The sequence below is a fragment of the Pararge aegeria genome, chromosome 15, assembly GCF_905163445.1.
Source record: "Pararge aegeria chromosome 15, ilParAegt1.1, whole genome shotgun sequence".
Classification (NCBI taxonomy): domain Eukaryota; kingdom Metazoa; phylum Arthropoda; class Insecta; order Lepidoptera; family Nymphalidae; genus Pararge; species Pararge aegeria.
This window is the reverse complement of record NC_053194.1, coordinates 3,003,072-3,026,950: the sequence shown is the minus strand read 5'-3', so window position 1 is coordinate 3,026,950 and position 23,879 is coordinate 3,003,072. Positions and strand designations below refer to the sequence as shown.

Sequence of the window (23,879 nt, the reverse complement as noted above, 5' to 3'; positions counted from 1 at the left end):
ATAAAAATCAAATCAGTTAAGTTTACTCAGTAAAAAGTAATTTTTTTTCTCAATAGAGGAAACTTTTCGTACAAAATAGCAACTAAAACGACCTCTTTCCAATCTAAGTATAACTTGAAAAGTAGCAGCGTTTCCTATTTAGAGTGTTGGAATGGAGGTAAACGGAAAAACTCGAAACAATCTGTCAACTGCTTTGTTACAAAAGGATTACTGAGTGTGGAACTTTGAGGATTATGTCCTTATTACGTACGGGGATAGCGACTGTGATATCAATTAAAAATTCATCAGTCATCTTAGTACCCATAACACAAGCTATGCTTACTTTGGGGCTAGGTGGCGATGTGTGTATTGTCGTAGTGTATTTATTTATTTATTAACTTATACCAGGAGTAACTGCCTCGTTAGGCTAGTGGTACAACGTGCGTATGGATTATTTATGATAAAGGAAAGTCTTTGACGGCAAGTGATGCCGGATTGTAAGTGACATGCCTAAAGTGCAGTGCGCTTGCGTAGAAGATGTTTTTTCAATCAATTCAAAATAAATCTAGTGTGGAAAACGAAACATTTTCTATTTCAGATCAATTACTGGCAGTTAAGCACTAGTTTATATTTTATAAAATAAGTTTAAGGTATATACAATTTACTTTGTTGTAAAGTTGTACACAGTTTCCTCTTTATACATTTCTAACTTCATGTAGTCCAGTACAGTTATATCATTGCAACTTTATCATTCCTTTTAATCTTCAAATATTATAATCACATATTATGTTAAATTTTGTAATTTTTCACAGACTTCGAGCAGCGAGCGATTATGAAATTTAAATTTCTTTGTTACAATATCATCAATGTGTTGCTATTTATCGCACTTTAATGAATTCACATCATAGAAGCATTTAGAAACTTTACAACTCGTGTAAAAATTCCAGCCAGCATTGGGATAAAAATAAGCTGAGAAAGACAGACATGACATGGTAGATTGGAAGCAGCCAGCTTCGCTCTCATCTCCCGCAAGATAGAAAAATGATTGTTAATGTTGATGATCGAAAAGAGCAACTACTGAGTTTCTTGCCGGCTGTTCTCGGTAGAATCTGCTTTCCCAACCGGTGGTAACGTCACTACAAACAGACATACTTGACGTTTCAAAAGTACTTTTAAAGTAGGTCTACTTGAAATAAATGAATTTGAATTTTTTATTTATCTATAAACAACATAATCTACCAATCAGAACGTTCGGTATATTCATTTATCTCCATTAAAACCAAACAGACCAATCGCTATTTGGATACGTAATACATGACGATATTCTATTGGCACACGACTTAGTGCAAAACCGTCATATTTTGCTGACGACTCGAAATCCTGTTCGAGAAATATCTGAACTTCATGTTGCGCCATTTACGTGACTTCATTCTTATTTCAAACCGCTTTTATTTTGAATCTCTTAGTTTATTAGACCTAGCAACCCGCAATGTAAAAGCATCGTGCTTCAAAGAGTTATATAATGCCCGTGTTTACTAACGCCGAAGAAGGCAATGTCTTATTAATTTATTTCTTAAAATTCCTAGGCATACATAAACAATTCGCTTATAGTTAGCACCTAAGAGGTGGTGAAACGTTTTTTATAGACATCGCCTAAATTGAATGCCTAATGAGTAATTCATGTTTGCACAAAACCTAGGAAGTTTGGTGAAAATGGTAATTACTCACTACATATAGTAAGAACTACTTAGCCTTAAAACTCTCGTTTGGTTGGTACACTTAATATGTTTTTGCCGGAATTATCATTTTTCATTATGATATTATTTCAATAAAATATGATTTTTTTAAGTTTCGAAATATTTGATTTAATACCTTCACACTAATATAATTTAGCTGACGAAATTATTATTTTCAGTATACCTAAACCACTTATGGGGAGCATAAATACTTCTTCTTGCCGTTATTTTACGTTATGTGGGGTCAGCATCTTATTATAACAATCGCGAAATTCAATGAATTTTCATTCTCATTTCATTTCAATTCATCAAACTTAAAGAACAAGGCAGATTTGTTGATGATGGAACCATAATCAGAGATATATGTAAAGCTAACTAGCTCCTACCTCGCTGCTTCACCTGGGATTGGCTAAGCTTACGTCATAGCACAGAGTAAGGATAGTTTATTTTTTAATTGCACTAGAAATGAGTCCTTGACTGCAATCACCAGGTGGTTAATGATGGTGCCGTTGAAGATGATAGCGGGCCAATCTTTTTAGAGTATGGCACCCCCAATCAAAAATACGGTTTTACATACTACATCGTACAGGAACGCCAAATCGCTTGGTGGCACGTCTTTGTCGGTAGGATGGTAACTAGCCACAGCAGAAGTCTCCCATCAGACTATACCATGAGAAAAACGGAAATTATAAATTAGTTCTGCCCGGGAATCGTACAAGGGACTTTTACTTGTAAAACCACAGAGATTCTCTAGGGGTATAGTATTGCATTGCATGTAATAAGGAACCTACATAGCCTCTATATACTGTCGGCGTTTACGACGAGATCAAAGGCCTAGAACTGCCTACTGTATTTCTTCTTTATACATACAATAACATGCTACTAATTGTTTTAAACGTTTTTATACAAGATACCTACTTCCAAAGGTTGAGACGACAGCGAAATCTAACAATAATATACAGATTTTTTTTTTACATCTTTATTTAAGGAACTTGGTCCATTACTAAGACAATACACACATCGCCATGAAGCCCCAAATTAAGCGTAGCTTGTGTTATGGGTATTAAGATGATAAATATTTTTTAATAAACAATATACATGAATACTTATAATATACATATAAACACCCAGACACTGAAAAACATTCATTTTCATCACACAAACATTTTCCAGTTGTTAGAGTCGAACCCACGGCCTTGGACTCACAAAGCTGGGTCGCTGCCCACTGCGCTAATGGGCCGTCAATTAAAATAGGATTAAGTCGCTCCGTAAGGGCCTCATTTAAAATTAATAACTAATTCTTATTATGTACAGATTTATGATGTTCTTACGTGTCTAGTTAAGAACGTGTTTACGTTAGAGTGACTACTCTCCGCAGGAATTTTTTGTACAGCCGCAACAGAGCCCTTACCTCCTCTGAAAGAGCATCCTCTTCTTTGCTAGGGCACTATTGCAGCTGCCAATCTCTATGAGCATAGGGAACTCGGCAATGGTCTCCCACCGTTCTGCCTTGTTACGGAGACATTCCACTAATATTGGATAGAAGCAGGCGTTACTTTGCGGAAATCCATGATATATTATGAAAATTAAGCTTAATTTGCTATAATCCGCGAAAAGCAGGAGACTCTGTATGGTGTTATTTATAATTTCTTTAATCCTTATACTCCACACCAAACAGATCTTCGGCAATGTACCTTCTACACACGTTTCGCTTCGAAACCGGAGCATCCTCAGTAGATGTTGACTTTACAATGAATAAGTTATAAATGGTATATGTCTTGTGGCCTGTCGCAATCAAGGCAATTGGGGGTAGGAACTTTTCCTATCAAGTATCTAAACTTATTTAAGGGAACGTGCCCGGAATATACAGATTATAATTCTCGAAATACATTATTCCGAGCCGGTAATGTTTGTCTTCATAACATAAATAGATTTATAAATATAATGATTAGGGTTATCCTGGACGGACATCTGTTGAGATAAGGGCGGTATGCCACGTGCTGACGGTACCCGCTACGTTAGATTGATGTGTTGATTTATTAATGTCTAACAGATGGCCGTGATTTCGTCCGCGTTTCAGAGAGTGTGGTTAAATTTCACACATGGTAGATCCCCTAATCAGATACTTATTGGAGCGGTTATTTTAGAGTAACAATATTACATCTTGTTCTATAATATAAAAATGACTCGCTGAATGTGTTGCTACGAGCAAATCTTGAGAGCAGCTGAACCGATTTCGCTAATTTTTTTTTTTTAGAATATTCCTTTAAGTACGAGGATGGTTCTTGCGTAAAGGAACATTTATAAAATTGCCTAAAAAAAGTCTAAAAACAACACTTTTCTATACTCCCATACAAAAGATTCGTAGTAATACTTAAAAGTAAATATGAACTTTAATACCATACCATAAAGTTTAAGTGTTAGTTAAGAGGTTCCGGAAAGGCAAAAAGTTACGACAAGTTAAGAAATATAACGTAGTTTGGAAATAATACTAAAACCGGTAGTTGCCAATTTGGTGCAGACGAAGAGGTAGGTCATAAAAATATATACCAGTCATCTTAGTACCCATAACACAAGCTACGCTTACTTTGGGGCTAGATGGCGATGTGTCTATTGACGTAGTATATATCACCATTATCATCATCATCACAAGCGTCCACTGCTAAACATAGGCCTTTCCAACAGCGTGCCACCGCACACGGTCCTCCGTCTTTCTCATCCAGCCGCTTCGAACTACCTTTTTGAGGTCATCTGTCCAGCGGGCTGGAGGTCGTCCCGCTTACACTGCGATTACCGCTACGCGATCTCCACTCCAGAGCACGTCTGCCGAACGGCTATTGATCCTACGACAGACGTGACCCACCCACTGCCACATCAACTTGCTTATCATTTGAGCTCTGTCGGTGACCTTGGTTCTTCTAGTAGAGTATCTCTAAGTGATAAAATCGGAAATGTGGAGATCCGTAGAAGAACCAGAGTTACCGACACAGCTGAAGTGTCAATAGGCGGGGCACATAGTTCGAAGGAGGGAGAGACGTTGGGGTCCCAAGGTGCTGGAATGGCAGCCCCGCACTGGTAAACGCAGCGTTGGTCGACCCCCGACGAGGTGGACGGACGACATTAGGCGCGTCGCAGGTAGCCGCTGGATTAAACCGGCACAAAACTGTGGAATTTGGAACTCCCTACAAAAGACCTATGTCCAGCAGTGGACGTCGATCGGTTGAGATGATGATGAACATAGCTAATAATAATAATAATAAAATTTTATTTCAGGCATAGCCCATATACTGTGCACTTTTTAAAAATAACATAAAAAGAAGCACAAATTAAATTAACAATAATAATAATAATTAAAATTAATAAAATACTAATAATTAATCACGAAACAAATATTAAAATAAATAAATATAATGTTAGTAGCAAAAAAACCACTATCCTATGTTAGACAACTTATATCCTAAACTATACCGGCCCAACAGCTAAACGAAAGTTCATTGAACTTGTGAAAGTTTTCCTTCTAATCTACAAGTTTAATATTTAAACAGCTGGTATATGATATCGCTATGCGTCACTTAATCTAACGCCCTTCGTAGTTAGCAACGTAGGTAGTTAACTATTTACGTCGCGTTATTTTTGGAACGGATACAGCCCATCCGTTTGCAGGGGGTCGGCCTCTAATGGTTTTAAATGCATATCTGCCATTTCTGTTCACTTTGTTATATTATACCACGCGCGCAATAATTAAGTAGGAACGTAGTTTAACAAGTGTTACAGTAGTTTTATAAAGTGGGTAAATAAACAAACTTTTGATAACTATAAATTCATATTTGCCAGTTATTTTATTAAACTGATTAGGATTTTACAAATAGGTACCCTAATAATTGTTAATTACTTAAAAGACAGTTTTCAACAAAACAATTAAAATTGTATTCCAAGTCGAATCTCAGAACGCACCTTTAACTTTGTAAGTTTTGTGCGTTTTACGAAATTAAAATATCACCCGCTTAAACGGTAAAGGAAAATATCGTGAGGAAATCTGCATACCTAAGAGTTCTCCATAATGTTCTCAAAGGCGTGTTGACAGCCGGTTGGCGCAGTGTGTAGCGACCCTGCTTTCTGCATCTAAGGCCGTGGATTCGATTCCCACAACTGGAAAAATGTTTGTGCGATGAACATGAATGTTTTTCAGTGGCTGGGTGTTTATCTGTATATTATAAGTATTTATGTGTGTTACATTCATTCAAATATTCATCAGCTATCGTAGTATCCATAACACAAGCTACGCTTACTTTGGGGCTAGATGGCGATGTGTGTATTGTCGAAGTATATTTATCTGTTTATTTATTTATCTATTTATGTCCACAAATCCGTACTGGGCCAGCGTGGTGGAGTATGGTCTTAACGCTTTCTCATTGTGGAATGAGACCCGTGCCGTGTAGTGGACCGGTAATGTACTGATATGATAATAATGACGATGTGGTTATCAACCTTTTACAAGAACCATTTGCATTCCTGCTTTACAACATCATCTCCATGCGTTTTTATCCCAGTTCAAAAGTTTACAAAACGCTTAAAAACTGATGTAAGCAGACGTTATGTGTTAATAGTTGTTTAACAGTAGTGTATATTAAGTACAAACACACGTATAGATCATGTTTGAAATAAAGATACTTTGTATGCCAAATCACAGCGAAGACAAAGACCAACCAAAAGTAGCAAGGCTTAAATGCATTAAGAAACACCCTAAGTTTGGTTCAGAGGTGCGGCGGCAGTTTTGTCCATTGTCACAATTATGGAATCTAGCGAAACCATAGCCAAAAGCCAACACATTCAATTAGAACAACTTCAGTAATGCATTTTTTAACACAACTCTTTATAAGAACATCGTGTAAAATATATCCAGACGGCCTATAAAAATATTCAGATAATACTGGCAAAATACCATTTGAAATGTTAAACCTCATCAAGTCAATCCCCACGTAAAATCCGTCGCATATTCTCTCGAAGTACGAGTACGAAGGGTTTGGAGTTGATTTTTTCCAGTGGAATAAAAGTTGATTTTTAATGTTATTTGTTCGAGCCGGGAAAATTATGCGAAGGAAGCATCGGGCGTGATGGAGAGTCTGTCAGCAGCATTACCGAACCGAATCAATTTAAACACCCCTACTACGACAATATATATTTTATTTTATAAACAATTTTCTCTTTTATATATTTAGACTAGCTGTGGCCCGCATCATCGTTTATAACGGCTATTTACAAATCCCGTAAGAACCGTTTGTTTTCTTTGGATAAAAAGTAGCCCATGCTACTCTCCTTCTTTTTGATTATTTCTAAGCTAAAAATCAAGTTGAATGGTTGCTACGTTAGGGCGTGAAGGACAGACAAACAAAAACACTTTCGCATTTATAAAATTGGTAAGGATTACAGAATTCAATATTTGGAAGATTTTCAAATCAGTTGGGAAACATGAAAAAACAATCTGTGAAAAATTATATAAGCGACTAGCGGACCCTCGTGACTTCGTTCGCGTACGAGTCAATCGAGAAGCTAGAAAAGATCTGATGATAACATCATAATAATTTATAACACATCATAATCAATTAAAATAAACTCTTATTATATATTTTTAAATGTATAACTGTAAAAAACACTGGTTGACTAAAAAAAAAGGTTCGATATACGAACTCGAGAAAAGTGGTTTTCTTTACACATATTATAGCGCATCGAGAAAAAAAAAGTACGAAGAAAACTTGCGCCTACAAAATACAGCTAAGAGGTAACAAATATTATTTCGAGGCAACTCTCCGCTAACACGAACTGTTCTAAATTTAAAATCGAGTTGTCACGCCCGTGATAGCGGCATGTCGGAAGATGGGTAGTATCGGCAAATAATTTCCTATTACCGGCACACACTAAGCCGTCTTTCCAATTTTCCAAAACAAATATCAGCTCTATATTGTGCATACGTGTACGTTGCAGCGTATTTTAAATATTTTCAAAATGTTAGATTAGTGAAAAAAATAGTGGGTATAACTTACTTAAATAGTTTCTTGAACACTAAAATATTTTGAGTGTTTTTTGCATACTACTAAGTCATATTCATTAATATCCTATAACAGTATATTGTGCATACGTGTACGTTGCAGCGTATTTTAAATATTTTCAAAATGTTAGATTAGTGAAAAAAATAGTGGGTATAACTTACTTAAATAGTTTCTTGAACACTAAAATATTTTGAGTGTTTTTTTGCATACTACTAAGTCATATTCATTAATATCCTATAACAGTCCACTCTTGGACTAAAGGCTTCAACCTGACGGGAGAGTTTGCCCATAAACCACCACCAACACCACGTTGGGTAAACGATTTATGCGTTTAATATCTATCAATCTAAGAAAAATACCAAACTTACATACGCATTTATAATTCTTTTAGATTCTTTTAGTAGAAATTGTACTTAAATAACTTTTCATCGGGAAAGGCCATCTTTTTCAGTTCTTTAACTCAATTTTAATTAAAGCATTTATTTTTTTATAAAATTAATTGAACATCCTTTTGCAGAAATCACGTCAATCCGTTGTCAATTGCTGCGTGAAATATTGAAATATCACGTAGGAACAAAAATATTATTTATTATTAAGATAAACTGACGCCAAACGCCACTAAACTTGGTTTGTCCATAAAAAATTGCACGCAAATTTCAAGTCGCACGGACATGAGATCGCTGAATTTTTCGTCTTTGGTAATTCTTACCTCAGAAAAAAAAAATCTTAAGATGTAAAATGGACTAAACATTTCTTTTTTTAAACATTACTTGAGTGTTCGGAAGAACAAAAACTGCAACTCTAAAGGTGGGCTATGTGATGTTAACAGCGTAGCCAAGAAATTTATTAGTATGTTTATTGATCCCAAAAGTATACTTGCAACAGTAACAGCCCAAAGTAATGCTATACCGACCGTCCGCAGTGGATTCACCTGCGTTTTCTACTGCAGTTCCAATGAATACTTTAGTGCTACCGAAAGCTTTCAACTATATAACGTCTTATCAGGCTCCCACTGAAAACTGGCGATGCAGCTTGCTGCAGCTTATACGAAAGAGACTTTTATGAAGACAATATATGTGCCCTGTGGTGACGGCAGGTCAGAATAACAGTTGTCACCAACCATCTTCTTCCCAAGTGACGTACGAGGCGACTAGGGTAATATAACTTTCAAATTAAAATTCAAAATTCATTTATTTCAAGTAGGCCTGATATAAGCACTTTGAAACATCAAGTTTGTTTGTTTGTAGTGACTCTACCACCGGTTCGAAAGGCAGATTCTACCGAGTATCAATATCAGCGGCTTTGCCCTATAGCAAGATCCCGTAGAACATAACACTATGAAAGTACGCAAAATACACAAGCCTAGCAGTCTCAACGTCTGTAAACTGTCAAATTTTTCTGACTGCATAGGCAGCTGAGCTAAGGTTACCCGCTAATGTCTCTATATGGGCACCTCACTGAAGCTTACAATCCACGGACACTCCTAGAAAAACGGTGGAGTGCTCCATTTTTATCGAATTTCCGTTAACTGGGGCACAGGTTGTGTCCAGTGACTTGTCATAGTCCTACCAGTGTCTTGTGTTTTTGCTCCTTATGTACATAGCATAGGGGGGGAAGTCTCGCTATCTGTGCATAACATAGTGGGGGAACTATCGCTACATTATCCATTACGGGTTTTCAATATACTCCAATTTCGCTGATGCATTAAGTCATCTAAATTCATTAAATGCGGAGATAATTCGTTAGTTGCCAAAGCTCGAAAATTTTATTCCATTCAATTAATTCATCCAAGTCGTGATATTGGAATAATTGGATGGATAATCCTAATGATGTTAATCCATTAATCTTAAACTCCTAACAGTAACTAGGCTCCGGAAACTTTGCAGACTTGGTTAAAGCTTGCATTCATAATCCTCGTTATAATAATAATATGACAGGCGCCTTTCCATATAAGTTGTGTGACGAAGATACTAGAGGTTTCTAGACTATGTTTGTTAGTTTTAACACTGCAGCTAACTGCCTAGTTGTATAGTGGTTCTCATGTCGTACAACGAATGGTACCCGACCTGGAAATCGAACTGAGTAGCAGTCAAACATGATTAATCTGCTGGTCACCAGACGCAGATTTAAGGAAACTAATTTTATAATAAGCAAGTACCCACCTTAAATAAATTATCAAGTACTACCTGTTTGTATGCGTCTAATAAGTTTACCGTATTAACTTTCATCCACTATTCTACGCTCTGTCGCCCGTGCTATTTGTTTTTGCTAGGCGCTCTTTCAGAATTGTTTTCTTTACTCTCGAGTTATTCGGGAAGTAGCGTGAGTTTTAAATAGCCCATAATCTATCTCATCAATTTGTATATTAAAAGCAAAAACGAGTTTTTTATATTTAACTAATATTATAAAATAACTTGACGTTCCATGTAAGGAAAATAAATCATAGCTTTTATCCCATGTAAGTAATACCTACTTGTAATAATAATTATTATTTTGCTCAAGCAAAGTTGCTTATTCTAACGAGCGGCTTAATGGCACACATACTTTAGAAGTCCGGGCAAAGTTTTAGTATACTTTCATATATTTTACTCTATATCATTAGTAAACCGAGAGACAGCTCCTATAATTCATATTTCTTTTAAAATTTGATTTTTTTTAAACATCTAATGATTTGAAAGAACAGCAAGTCTAAAATTGGCATTCCATTAAAAATATAATTTTACTAAACAGTCTTTACAATAGCTAGGCTAGTTGTACAAACTTTGTTTATACCTGCTTATTAAAAGATAACAAGTGGATAGCATTAGTAGTCACTGAAATGAAAAGATTTGACAGATGTATATACAAGTAGATAGAAGTCCACAACGATTATTTTTTTGCTAATTTGATACGGAACCCTAAAACCATTTCTGAATGCGAGAAAGACTGCTCGTTCTTTGGACTTCCTGCCATTAACTTGGTGATAATATGTTAAAATTAAATACCAATTCACGTTATTTAAGTCAACCTGCTTCTGCCAGTTATCGAGCGGTAATAGAATTGCAATAAGCAACACGCCTAGTATACGTTACTGTTTACGAGTAGAGTTTATATTTAAAAAGTTCACATTTTATGTGGTCTAGAAATGACAAACACAAAACAAAAAGAACACCAGAAATATACTTTGCCAACCTATTAATATAACTCGGTAAGCATAGATTAAGCCCCTCTCTCTCTTTCTTTTATAGAAGAAAGACTCACTTATATAGCCTCCATACAGTAACCATGTGGTTTGGATAGCTTTAACGATTGTAACCTATAGCATGTTAGTGTCAATAACTTAACTCCGAGTACGGGAAAATTTCTCATAATTTCTCGACACAGGCCAACGTAGGATAGACACAAAAAAACATTTGAATGAAAAACTCAATAACTAACAACAACGAGTACTTACCTCAAACCAATAAAACAAATAATATTTTAGATCCATACGTAAATCGTTCCCAGCACCATATGACACTTATTCTATCTACTGGTGCAGATTATATTCTAACTACTAAAGTTGGGAGGCGTGGATAGGTAGGTATTATAAAATTATATAACATGCAACAAATAGAAAATAGACAAATAAACTGTTTCATAAACGACAATCAATGAAAATGACTCATCAATCATCAATTTCAAATTTGAAATGACCATCCCAAGTGATCATTTAAGTCCCATTAACTTAATGGATGCTGTTGCTATGGCAATTGTTGGTGGTTCTGAGATCCGATCAGAATTGATCGCTTGTTCACATTGAAAGCTATCCTAGTTGGCATTTGATAAAATGCTTCTGAAACACCGAAATAACATTTACCTACATGCTCACACGTGCTGATAAACCCTTGCATTGTTTATGACCTGGTGGTCTTAAACTTTGGCAGAGTGGAAGTACTTTTTTCATACTCTCCCCTCAAAGGAACCTTTTGCTTTTTCAAGAATTGGCTCGTACTACGCTCTGGAGCGGGTAATGTCCCTGTAAATCAATTTAACCAATACTTTGAAATGGTTTCCCGCGGAAATTTCTACTGTAACGTGAAATTTAGTTTTGCGAAGTGTGCTCGGTGGGTAAATATTTTTACCTCTAGAAATAGTTTCTAATATGGAACCTTTAGAACTAGATTTAATTATTTAGAATCTTGTCATAATACATAATACTCAACATTGGTTTAGTATATTATTACCATGTATTCATAAGCTAACTGGTACGAAAATCATGACTACAGAGAAAAATAAATTTTCTAGACGTCAAATTTGACGTTTCTTTAATCACATGTGTTAATTATCATATCCTATAAAAGTACACCTATCCTAAGCCAACGAAAGGATTCACCCATAATCATCACGCTGGGCTGACGGATTGGTGATGGCAGTAGATGGTAGTAGATCCACAGAGGACGCTTCTGCCTTCTCCGATAATTATATTCTCTTAGTCACCTCATACGACACCCGCGAGGAAAGAACGGGTGGTGACACTGTACTCTATTCTGCCGTCACCAAACGGTAGGCGTACATAAATATTGGATAGAAGCAGGCGTTACTTTGCGGAAATCCATAATTTATTATGAAAATTAAGCTTAATTTGCTATACTCCGCGAACAGCAGGAGAATCTTTATGGTTTAATTTATAATTTCTTCAATCGGTATACTCCAATGAAGAAAATTCTTCATTGTAAAGTCAACATCTCCCGAGGATGCTCCGGTTTCGGAGCGAAACGTGCGTAATGTACCCTACATTGCCGAGGATCTGTTTGGTGTGGAGTTTGTGTTAATTTTCATAAGGCGTACGTACATAGTTATTAAACCAAATAAACATAATAAATAGAAACATAACTTATGAATTAATATAGGGCGTACGGGCGACCTTATCAACCGGTAGTGATCTCTTCCAGGCAACCAATATAGTTAAGGAGAACAAAAAGGTTGGTAGTTGGTACGACAATTTAAAAAAAAGTAAAGAAAATTAAAATTTTGGTATAAAATAAAACATGAATGAAATTTAGTATAGTATTTTCGTTATTTTTTTGAATTATCAATTAATTTATACTGTTATTTCCTCGTATTGTATTTAAGTCACTTTCAATTTTTACTTTATTAAAATTTAATTTATACTGAATTCGCTGACTACTGTAAATCATCAAACAAAAAAATGCATATTGCAACCTCGCATTTTGTACTCGTATCCGATTGTGGTGTCATGCTCTTAACCATGCAAGATCACCGTTGTCATCCTACTTTTCAACCCACTTTTATCTGATAGTAACGAGATTTATCGGATTTAAACTCGATCCACTGGTCCATGTTTTACCAAGAGTAATCCTTAAACTACAAGGGGCGGACCTTTATCACGTCAATCACCTCACCTCCGTAATTCAACCCTTGTAATGCAAAGGATAGGCATTATTTAAATTCCCCGTCTGTGGAATGCAAATATTCCTGGCACAGTCTCGGTATAATATAGCATTCCTGGTATACCTAAACCTCAAGATTTCATACATTCCACGCCCTGTACCACAATTTGTCCTTTAGAGGCGCGAAGTTTACAGAGTTATGTGCTTACAGAGTTATGTGCTTCTCAGGAATCTTGTGAAAGTGGAAATTTTCTGATGTAGTTTGTCGAAATTATGCTAAAGATAAGATTTACCTTCAAGTGTATATTTTATAGATATATATTCACATCTGTTTACCACTTTATTGTAGGTTTCTTTATTAGAAGCACACAGAAAATAACTAACAAAGGATTAAGGGACAGATTTTACCTCTGAGAAACTGTACTTGAGTACAATTTTTTTAATTTGTGTTTAAATGTTTGTTGTTCAATAACTTCACTTTTACAGAAAAGGTGGAATTGAATTGGATAAACAGTTCATAATATTTTTAACTACCAATTATTGTAGAGCAATATAAAAAATCCCACGTACTCAACATGGGATATTTTATATTTCTCCACGATAATTTGGTTAAATCATTCCATTTGGAGATAAATACTTTTGTCTGTTTGTATATAATAACAATGCACTCGACGAATGTTCAGCCGTTGCACATATTTTGATGAAATTTCACACCACCATAGCTTTTATCCTTGCAGATATATGAAAATGTTTCATACCTCTGAAATATAGAATCCCTACGGATTTTGGAAACAACTTAACAGATTTTAGAGAGCTTAAACGAAGTCATACAGAGATCTTAATTATGTAAGAAACGGGAAAACAGAAATTCTGCACGGAAGAATTCGTAGTGAACTGCTTTTAAATAATAAGGCATACAAAGGTAAAAGCTTTATGAATAATAAAGAAGCACTTAACGCCTTCGAGGTTCTACAGACGTGTCTGGTGGAATTTAATGAAATACCGGCTCCTCGGAGACGAGCGCATTCAGGAGACGTGTGGACGGTTTCACAGAATGAAAAGGTTTTACGTTACAAAAAAAACTTATTATGGATTTTATCAAGGGAATAGATCTAGCGAAATTTGTTACAAAAAGTATCTTTCAAATACTGCAGATCTGTGTACCTAACGTACACAGATCTGCAGTATTTGAAAGATACTTTAAATTTAGTGGTGTGCCGCTCATTCCTAAATTGAACACGTAGAGATACTCCAAGCATGGCTCTCTGCAGATTTGAATAGGCTGAGAATAATAAAAATAATAATGGCCATAAGTCATTATGTTCTTAAGTTTCAACCGAACAAATCAATATCATCAGTATTACCTAGGTACCTCTTTCAATAAACTGCGAACGAATTAATACGAAACGAAGATGTCGCCACGCAACCGTGATTTGTGGAGAGTATAGCGCTGAGTTTAATTTAATAACGATTCGGTTTCAGCAAATATTGTAATATCAGATTTAACGACTCAAGGCTCATGGGTAGAGGCTCGCGCACACTGGAGCGTTGCCCGTCGCATTTTATTACCAAATTAATTTTCATTTTGCTGAAATAAAACCTTTATTGCCACACTCTATTGCCCTATGCGGTGCATTGGTAACAAGCTCCGCGGAGCTTTTGCTACATTAATGGAGCAAGTTGTGTTAGCTTTTATCATCTTAAACTGCATCATTTTATTTCAGTCAAGTGCTAAATTGTAATGAAACAAAAATAAAGTCTTCTAATTCAAATATCCGCGCGCGAATACGAATAATTGATAAATAATCATTTTGCACTCCTTTTTTTAATTTCAATTAATTAATTCAAAATTCTTTTCGCGCCAGGATATTTGAATTAGAAGTCTTGTCTTCAATACAAAGTTTCAGAACCCACTTCTGAACGCAGGCCAATCGTAGTTTAGTATCACTTCCATGTTCCTTCACTTCGCACTCGGAGCAGACTGACTTAATCGCGGCGTGAATCCGATTTATATTCCGGTTCGGAGGCCTAGAACCTTCTTTTCTCGAAAACTGAAACAAGTAAAGAAAAGGAACGATCGAGAAACGTTTAGAATTATGCCTATTCTTGGAAATACAATATTATTTTATTGTTGCAATGCTGTGTTTGTTCTCAAAGGCGTTGAGCCCACCAATTCGCACTAGGCCAGGGTGGTGGACTACGGCGTTAACCCCTTCTCTGTCATGGATCGGTAATGGGTTTATGTAATGAATGCTTTGTTCTGGTCTGAAGGGCGTAATTGTCGGTGTAGTTACAGGAAAGTAGACTGAACACTTATGGCTCAAACTAATGGACACAGGGTAGCATATAGCAGGACGTGCCTCTTGCATGCTTTAACGTGTTGCTTTGTTTATAAGCGATGGTTCTCCACTTACCATCAGGTGGGCCATCTGCTTCCTCCGGCAATTAGTACTATAAAAATAAAATGTTGTGTGTATTCGAAACAAAGAGCTTAAGTACCTACACGTTACGTTCGTGTGATTATGAACTTTATACTCCTAGTATTAAGGTTCATCGTAAAAATATAAAATTGAGACTCCTAACAGTAGATATAACCAAACACACTTAGCTCTAACGTGAACATTATGCTGCCAAACCTATGTATGTATTCATTTCCATACAAAAGTTTGTTCCGTGCTTCCACATTCGCACTTCAGCTTTGTCGATTGTTTGGCATAACCACAGAAATACACAGATGTAAAGTTTAAACTGATACCTCAAAACGTTTAAGCATGTAAGTTCAAATCGTAACACTCAGTAATTGCATCCAGTTTACTATACCATTGACGACTTTTAACTGGCAAGGACCACAGAAATACACAGATGTAAAGTTTAAACTGATACCTCAAAACGTTTAAGCATGTAAGTTCAAATCGTAACACTCAGTAATTGCATCCAGTTTACTATACCATTGACGACTTTTAACTGGCAAGGACCACAGAAATACACAGATGTAAAGTTTAAACTGAGACATCAAAACTTTTAAGCATTTAAGTTCAAATCGTAACCCTTAGTAATTGCATCCAGTTTACTATACCATTGATGACTTTTTACTGACAAGGACCACAGAAATACACAGATGTAAAGTTTCAACATAGACCTCAAAACTTTTAAGCATGTAAGCTTAAGTAGTAACATTCAGTAATTGCATCCATTTACTTATACCATTGATGACTTTTTACTGGCAAGGACCACAGAAATACACAGATGTAAAGTTTAAACTGATACCTCAAAACGTTTAAGCATGTAAGTTCAAATCGTAACACTCAGTAATTGCATCCAGTTTACTATACCATTGACGACTTTTAACTGGCAAGGACCACAGAAATACACAGATGTAAAGTTTAAACTGAGACATCAAAACTTTTAAGCATTTAAGTTCAAATTGAACACTTAGTAATTGCATCCAGTTAACTATACCATTGACGACTTTTAACTGGCAAGGACCACAGAAATACACAGATGTAAAGTTTAAACTGAGACATCAAAACTTTTAAGCGTTTAAGTTCAAATTGTAACACTTAGTAATTGCATCCAGTTAACTATACCATTGACGACTTTTAACTGGCAAGGACCACAGAAATACACAGATGTAAAGTTTAAACTGAGACATCAAAACTTTTAAGCATTTAAGTTCAAATCGTAACCCTTAGTAATTGCATCCAGTTTACTATACCATTGATGACTTTTTACTGACAAGGACCACAGAAATACACAGATGTAAAGTTTAAACTGAGACATCAAAACTTTTAAGCATTTAAGTTCAAATCGTAACCCTTAGTAATTGCATCCAGTTTACTATACCATTGATGACTTTTTACTGACAAGGACCACAGAAATACACAGATGTAAAGTTTCAACATAGACCTCAAAACTTTTAAGCATGTAAGCTTAAGTAGTAACATTCAGTAATTGCATCCATTTACTTATACCATTGATGACTTTTTACTGGCAAGGACCACAGAAATACACAGATGTAAAGTTTAAACTGAGACCTCAAAACTTTTAAGCATTTAAGATCAAATCGTAACACTCAGGAATTTCATCCAGTTTACTATACCATTGATGACTTTTTACTGGCAAGGATCACAGAAGTACACAGATGTAAAGTTTTAACTGAGTCGGCTCAGCTTTCATTTCTAATAAGATACAATAACAACCACTAAGTTTCTCTCCTGCCTTTGCTTAGTAGTAGAAGAGCTTCTTGTGACAGGGCGTCCGGGAAAGTACTGTCGCCTTACTTATATCTGCCGCTAAGCAGCATTGTTGCAGTTCTGTGTTACAGTCTGAAGGTCAAGGCGTGGTTTCAGGAGTAAATACAGGCAAGTTAGGCTTAACACCTATGCCGCAAATTGATGGACACAGGGCTGCATGTTGCAGGACGTGCTCCATACCTTGCGAAGTGTTGCTCTGTTTATAGGCGATGGTTTTCCACTTACCATCAGGTGGCCCATCTGCTTGGTCGGTCAATTACTAGTATACAGAAAGTAACTGCCATCTAAACCCGTTGCGGAGTCTCAACAAATTGAGGTTTCAAATTATTAAAATGCTCATGGTGAAATAATAATTCGTATTTTTGAACTTAGCTTTAGACTTTGACTTATAGTTTTAACTTATAGGTTTACCATTGTGATACATAATTTATCTTCAACTTTCTTAAATGTCTCGCTGAACAAAATTTTTACACCGGAAACTATAGATTTGATTTTGATATATATATATTATTTAAATATGTAAGTATCGCTTGAAAATTATCATCCCATCTAAGAGTTTATTAACTCAACATGCTAAAGTTGACCATTGTGAAAATTAATAGTACTTTCAGATAAATGTAAAATTGTTTTCGTAACAAGCCTATTTCGTACTATGCTAAAGAAAACGGCATCGCTTGCTGATTAAATATTTGTTTCGTGTTTAATTATTAGTATTTTATTAATTTTAATTATTATTATTATTATTATTGTTAATTTAATTTGTGCTTCTTTTTATGTTATTTTTAAAAACTGTTAAGTGCACAGTATATGGGCTATGCCTGAAATAAAATTTTATTATTATTATCATTATTAAAAGAATAACGCAAATTTTACCCTTAAGTTTTATTTTAAATTTAACTGAAATACGAGTATTACGTCAACATAATGTTTTTTTAAACTCCTTCACGGGTAGATTTTTCAGTGGATATCAACGTTTTCAAATATGTTTCCACCATTAGCTAAAAGTCACTTCCATTTTATCAACATCTACAGATCAGCCCAGTAAATTTTATTGTCAAAACTTGGGGTAATTTATGTACGACAATAAGTCAGGGGGGTTACCCCAAAAGTTTTCGGAGCCCACTTCATTATTTGGTGTGCTATTTAATTTATAGGAATTTGGTTACTCCGGGCATACCTGAAAGGGTTATTTACTGAATGTATTGCTGATTTCTCATTCCGGGGTAAAAGGGATTCAACTAAGGGTACTTAATAGAAATAACAATAACGTTAAAATATTTAAACTACCAACCCGTTTTCGAAACAGTACTCATTTGTCTTTGAATGCACGTCTTTTATCTATAGTTACTAATAATAAAGCTAGAGTTTGATTTGGTTTTTCTTATCTCTTTAACTTCCAGTTGTATTCGAAAAATCGTTTTTATTTCATATTATCCTATTACTTAAGGAAGGTTTTAAGGTTGTTTGTGATACATTTATATATTAGTTGTAAATATGTGATAATTCCTGCTGTACATAGATAGGAGAAGATTATGAAGACCCGATAATACACGGACTTCGATACAGTCTAATTTGATATTAATACATCTTTCCAATCCCTATAATAGACAGGATACTCTCAATTATAAATAACTCTATTCCTTCTCTTGACAGATTCACACACACACACACACACACACACACACACACACACACACACACACACACACACACACTATACACACCCGCCACACTAGCGTCATTCATACTTGGTAATGAATTGCTCTAAATAAATATTGCTGTTAGCTGTGAGATGGTGATAATAGCTCTATAAGCTCCATAGACAAGGGCGCGTTTGAAGTTTTTTATTAGACATCGTTAATCATTAGGCATTCGATTTAGGCGTTACCTCAGTTTATTGGAAACGGGCAGTAGAAAATTAACCCAATACGCGGCACCAACAACGACGAGGTCACAAGTCTAGTTGAATATAACAATCAAACATTCAATTAAATGAATGGAATATCCGCGGTTCTGCACGTAAATTGAATGCGCATTGCCAGCAAAGGGCCCAAATTTGTGAATGCATTTGTGATACGGGACAATAGTCCCGCATGGCGGGATGGAGCATCGCTGAAAGTCGGTTGGCTTGACATGCGGACGTCAAAGCGTTTGGCGCCGGGCGATAATTACACTCCATTTTACCTTCCAATTTCCCGGAATTGGAATTTTACAGAGTGACATCCGCCTTGGCTAGATGTCAAACGACTTTTATGATAAGTGCTTTCATGCTGGTATCATTTAGTTGGATGCAATAGGTTTTTTAAATACGACTACATACATAACCTAATGCAGTTAGGTCGGCATGTTAGGATGTAAAAATATCTTATAAACTAGCATATAGGTAAGTTATTAATTTAAAAATACCCCTTCTTTCAATATATACAAGTTGTATTTATATTATTCTACAAGTGAACCCCGTCATTTCTGTTTCACAACTCATTATTGGTATAATATCCATGTTCATCACACACATTTGTGGGAATCGAACCCACAGCCTTGTACTCAGAAAGCAGGGTCGCTGCCCACTGCGTCAATCGGCCGTCAGAATGCCGTATGTATTTTTTATGTTTGGATAAATTATGAACACTGATTTTTATACAAAAAGCAGCTCTGCTTATCTATATTAATGTATCACACAAGCGTCCAACTTTTGCACAAGCATGCAAAAGTTGCACCTTACCCTCGGGGTGAAATAATAATTATTGTTGAACGATAACAACAAGCCAATCAGGGCGCTTGTACACGCTAAGAAAAAACGCCGGGCGTACCTAAGAATTCGTGTCGTAACTAGAAAATAACTGTGTACACTGCTCGCAGCGGTGCACGAAAAAAAATCTTGTCTGCGCAAGACACGACGCGGCGAACGTTGTTGCGGAGCGGCGGGGGGGCGGTGTAGTAGGGTTGAGCCAGCCCAGTTTTTGTTGTGCGTTGTGCGTTTGGTGTGGACGTGTATTGCAGCGTAGAGTACAAAATGGCTGATGAGTTACTTATAACTTTAGTAGAAGGACGACCGGTATTGTGGGACAAAACTTTAGACATATATAAAGATAAAAGACTCACATACGAAGCATGGAGAGAAATATTTACTATCTTAAACAAAGACTTCGACGAAATGACAAATGTCAAAAAAAATGAATATGGTAAGTACATACAACATATTACTATCTTTTTACAATTTTCAAAAATACAGATTACTAGATATATTCTATATAGCTATATATTATTATAAATATTAATCATTGTCGTTACCCACATTAAATACATCTACAATAAAAGATTTAAGTTGCAAGCAATCATAAGTTCAATAGCGCTAAGTAGCATACGGACACGGCTTTGCTAAAAACGATAATGACTAATACTTATAATAAAATACGTATAAACATGAAAAAAAATATAACATGTAATTGTTTATTTAAACAATATGGCAGGTAAGAATAATTCCTTGTTTCACACTTTTTGGATTAAAATTTAGTAGTCGGGTTTTAGTTTTAGAACTTATTTTTTATGTGTATTTATCTTGCCATGGCAGTGATCCTTCATCAGAGGAAAAATATTCAGTATATTTTTGACGAATTTCGTCTGCTGTGAGATTATTGCCTTCTAAATGCAATGGACTATTTAATCGGTCTCGATTGATTAAAGGCTCAACGTGACCTTCTTCTGTATGAATAAAATTTTGCAAAACGCAAGTAGTTTTTACAATAGCAACTGTTAAATCGAGACTTAAGTTTAAAGATCGGTGCAGAATTCTCCATTTGTTGGCCATTATTCCAAATGCACACTCGACGTATCTTCTTGCCCTTGTCAAGCGATAATTAAATATCTTTTGTTCTTTTGTGAGTTCGTTACCACCGTAGGGTCGAAGTACGTTAGCATGAAGTGCGAAAGCTTCATCAGCTACAAAAACATATGGTAATATATAGTTAGTATTTATTATAGAGCATGGGGATGGTATGTTTAACGTATTGTCAACAAGTTTTTTCCAAAACTGTGTTTCTTTGAAAACATTTGAATCACATTCTTTACCATACGACCCTACATCAATAAAAATGTAATTGTAGTTGGAATCCACAATAGCCATGAGAACAATAGAAAAGAAATGTTTATAATTTAAAAACATTGATCCACTTTCTTCGGGTTTAATTATTCTAATATGTTTCCCGTCCAGTGCTCCAAGACAGTGTGGAAAATTGGCATTTATTTCATATCTTTGTGCTATATTCAACCATTCTTCTTGTGTTGGCATCCGCATATAAACTGTAGATAATTCTGACCAAATATGATGAGTAACTTCACGTACAATGTTCGCTATTGTTTTTATTCCGATTCGAAAATCGAAATGAAGACGTGCGAAGGTATCTCCAGTTGCCATGTATCTGTAAAAAATTGTAACAATGTCTTAGAGCAAGAACACACTTGCAACTTGCAGTGCGATTAATTGCAAGTGTGTTCTTACTCTTACAATGAGGTCATTTCCTTTTTTATATGAAGTTTATGTCTACTTGCAATAGATGGTACCTACTTTCTAACGGTAGTTCGTTTTTTGTTTCAGCAAAGTCTACAGCAAAAAAATGGACAAGTTTGCGAGATAGGTGGATGAAATGTCACAGAAGACTTAAAGAAATGAAATCGGGATCGGGTGCTAAGAAGATTCGTAAATGTGATTTTTACGACGAAATGTTATTTTTGACAAAAATTGTAACACGCCGAGACACTGAGTCAAATATACCCGAAACAACAAACGTGGAAAAAAGTCCCGTAGAACATACACCGATCGCGAAAAAAAAGAAACAGGATGTTAGCGAGGTGGACAAAAATATGGCAGAATTTATAAAGGCTGTTACCAAAGAAGAAGAGAGCCGTGCCATGTCATTTTTTAAAAGTATAGCTCCGAGTGTTGATAAGTTCAGTGATGAGGAAATGGTGGATTTCCAGTTTGAAGTTTTAAAACTTGTGCGTTCTACGCAACAACGAAAGGGAAGTGATGTTCAGCATCAATGGAGTACTGAGTATTACAAAACAACGCAGCCTTCTACGTCGTCATTTAACGTACCCGGCCCATCATACTCGACTCGACCAGGTTACAGTACTCAAAAATCTACATCCATTGAATTTGACACCGAAACTATTAGTAGTGTGGAAACATCGCATACAGATGAATTTCACTTTGACTTTTCTGAAGAATATGAACATGTGGAGTCTGTTGAATTTGGAAACATGTAACACTTCAAAGACATTTATTATTGTATAACGTTCAAATCAATATGCTTAAAAAAATTACTTACCTTAATGTTACGGCCAATCTAATGTATGGAGGAATACTTTCTCGCATTTTGGTATTTTCATGTCGTATATTATTTTCTATTGTTGTCAAAAGCTTGTCAAACGTAGACATTTTCATGCGAAAATAATCCACAAATTTTTCCTCATGTTGTCGCATGACACGGTAAAGGGTAATGAACCCGCCAAACCCATTTTTCTCTTGTATAATTGGATGAACCCAGTAAAGTCTCTTGTTTTTTGTTTCCTTTTTTATTTTGTTATAATAATAATATGCAATTATCATTCTTTTTTGCTTTGTAGTTAACATTTATATAAATAAACGAAACTCACTGATTACACTTGTTATTACTTGCGCGCCCTACGCCCGACTGTCGACTGCACGAAAAGAATCGTGTCGTGTACACGTTTCCATTGGTCTTGTCTGCGGAAGACACGAAAAGTTTTCGTGTGTGGAACAGACAAAATTCTTGTCGTCTACACGAAAAATTTGTCTTGTCTGTCGCAGGAACGGCAAATTTTCTTAGCGTGTACAAGCGCCCTCAGACTGAAGTTAGGCACCAACTGTCGTGACAGGCAACATAAGTTGTGCTGCAGATACAACTGACGTTTCTAAAACAGATTTGAGGTTATCGTACACACAACAACTAGGAAACGGCAAGGTTATTTAATACCCATTACAGTGACTTGCGATTATTATTCGTTGTTCTTAGATTGCGGCAGGCGTAAATCACGCGATCATTGCTGTCAAACGTCATTTTGTATATAATATTTTAAAAAGTTTCTTATTATTTTGAAAAAAAAAAACATTTTAATTACAAAAGTAAATTATTCCAACCTATGACCTAAGTATATTTTGACAACCAGTTGGCGCAGTGGGCAGCGACCCTGCTTTCTGCGTCCAAGGCCGTGAATTCGATTCCCATAACTGGAGATGTTTGTGTGATGAACATGAATGTTTTTCATTGCTGGGTGCTTATCTGTATATAAAACGTATTTATGTGTATTATATTATTCATAAAAATATTCATCAGTCATCTTAGTACCCATAACACAAGCTACGCTTTCTTTGGGGTTGGATGGCGATATGTGTATTGTCGTAGTATATTTATTTCTATTTATTTTATTTCATACAAAATTACAGAATAACGCTAACGTGGAGGTAACGTT

General features: G+C 35.6%; 2 protein-coding genes across 2 annotated transcripts; one reads left to right on the top strand and one right to left on the bottom strand.

Moving 5' to 3' along the window:
* Positions 1-20,168: 20,168 nt before the first annotated feature.
* LOC120629954 lies at positions 20,169-22,715 on the top strand. The gene is made up of 2 exons (XM_039899048.1): positions 20,169-20,569; positions 21,982-22,715. The coding sequence occupies exons 1-2, from the start codon at positions 20,401-20,403 to the stop codon at positions 22,650-22,652; spliced, it is 840 nt and encodes a 279-aa protein (XP_039754982.1). The 5' UTR covers positions 20,169-20,400; the 3' UTR covers positions 22,653-22,715.
* LOC120629953 (protein ALP1-like) lies at positions 20,619-23,242 on the bottom strand. Its single transcript, XM_039899047.1, has 2 exons — positions 22,715-23,242; positions 20,619-21,805 (listed from the first exon to the last, which is right to left on the bottom strand). The coding sequence occupies exons 1-2, from the start codon at positions 23,017-23,019 to the stop codon at positions 20,932-20,934; spliced, it is 1,179 nt and encodes a 392-aa protein (XP_039754981.1). The 5' UTR covers positions 23,020-23,242; the 3' UTR covers positions 20,619-20,931.
* Between the last annotated feature and the right edge of the window lie 637 nt (positions 23,243-23,879).

Coding starts and splice junctions, on each gene's coding strand:
- LOC120629953 (XM_039899047.1), bottom strand. CDS start 23,019: ATGTTAACTACAAAGCAAAAAAGAATGATAATTGCATATTATTATTAT. Junction 21,806..22,714: donor AGATTGGCCGTAACATTAAG/GTAAGTAATTTT, acceptor AATTTTTTACAG/ATACATGGCAACTGGAGATA.
- LOC120629954 (XM_039899048.1), top strand. CDS start 20,401: ATGGCTGATGAGTTACTTATAACTTTAGTAGAAGGACGACCGGTATTG. Junction 20,570..21,981: donor TGTCAAAAAAAATGAATATG/GTAAGTACATAC, acceptor TTTTTGTTTCAG/CAAAGTCTACAGCAAAAAAA.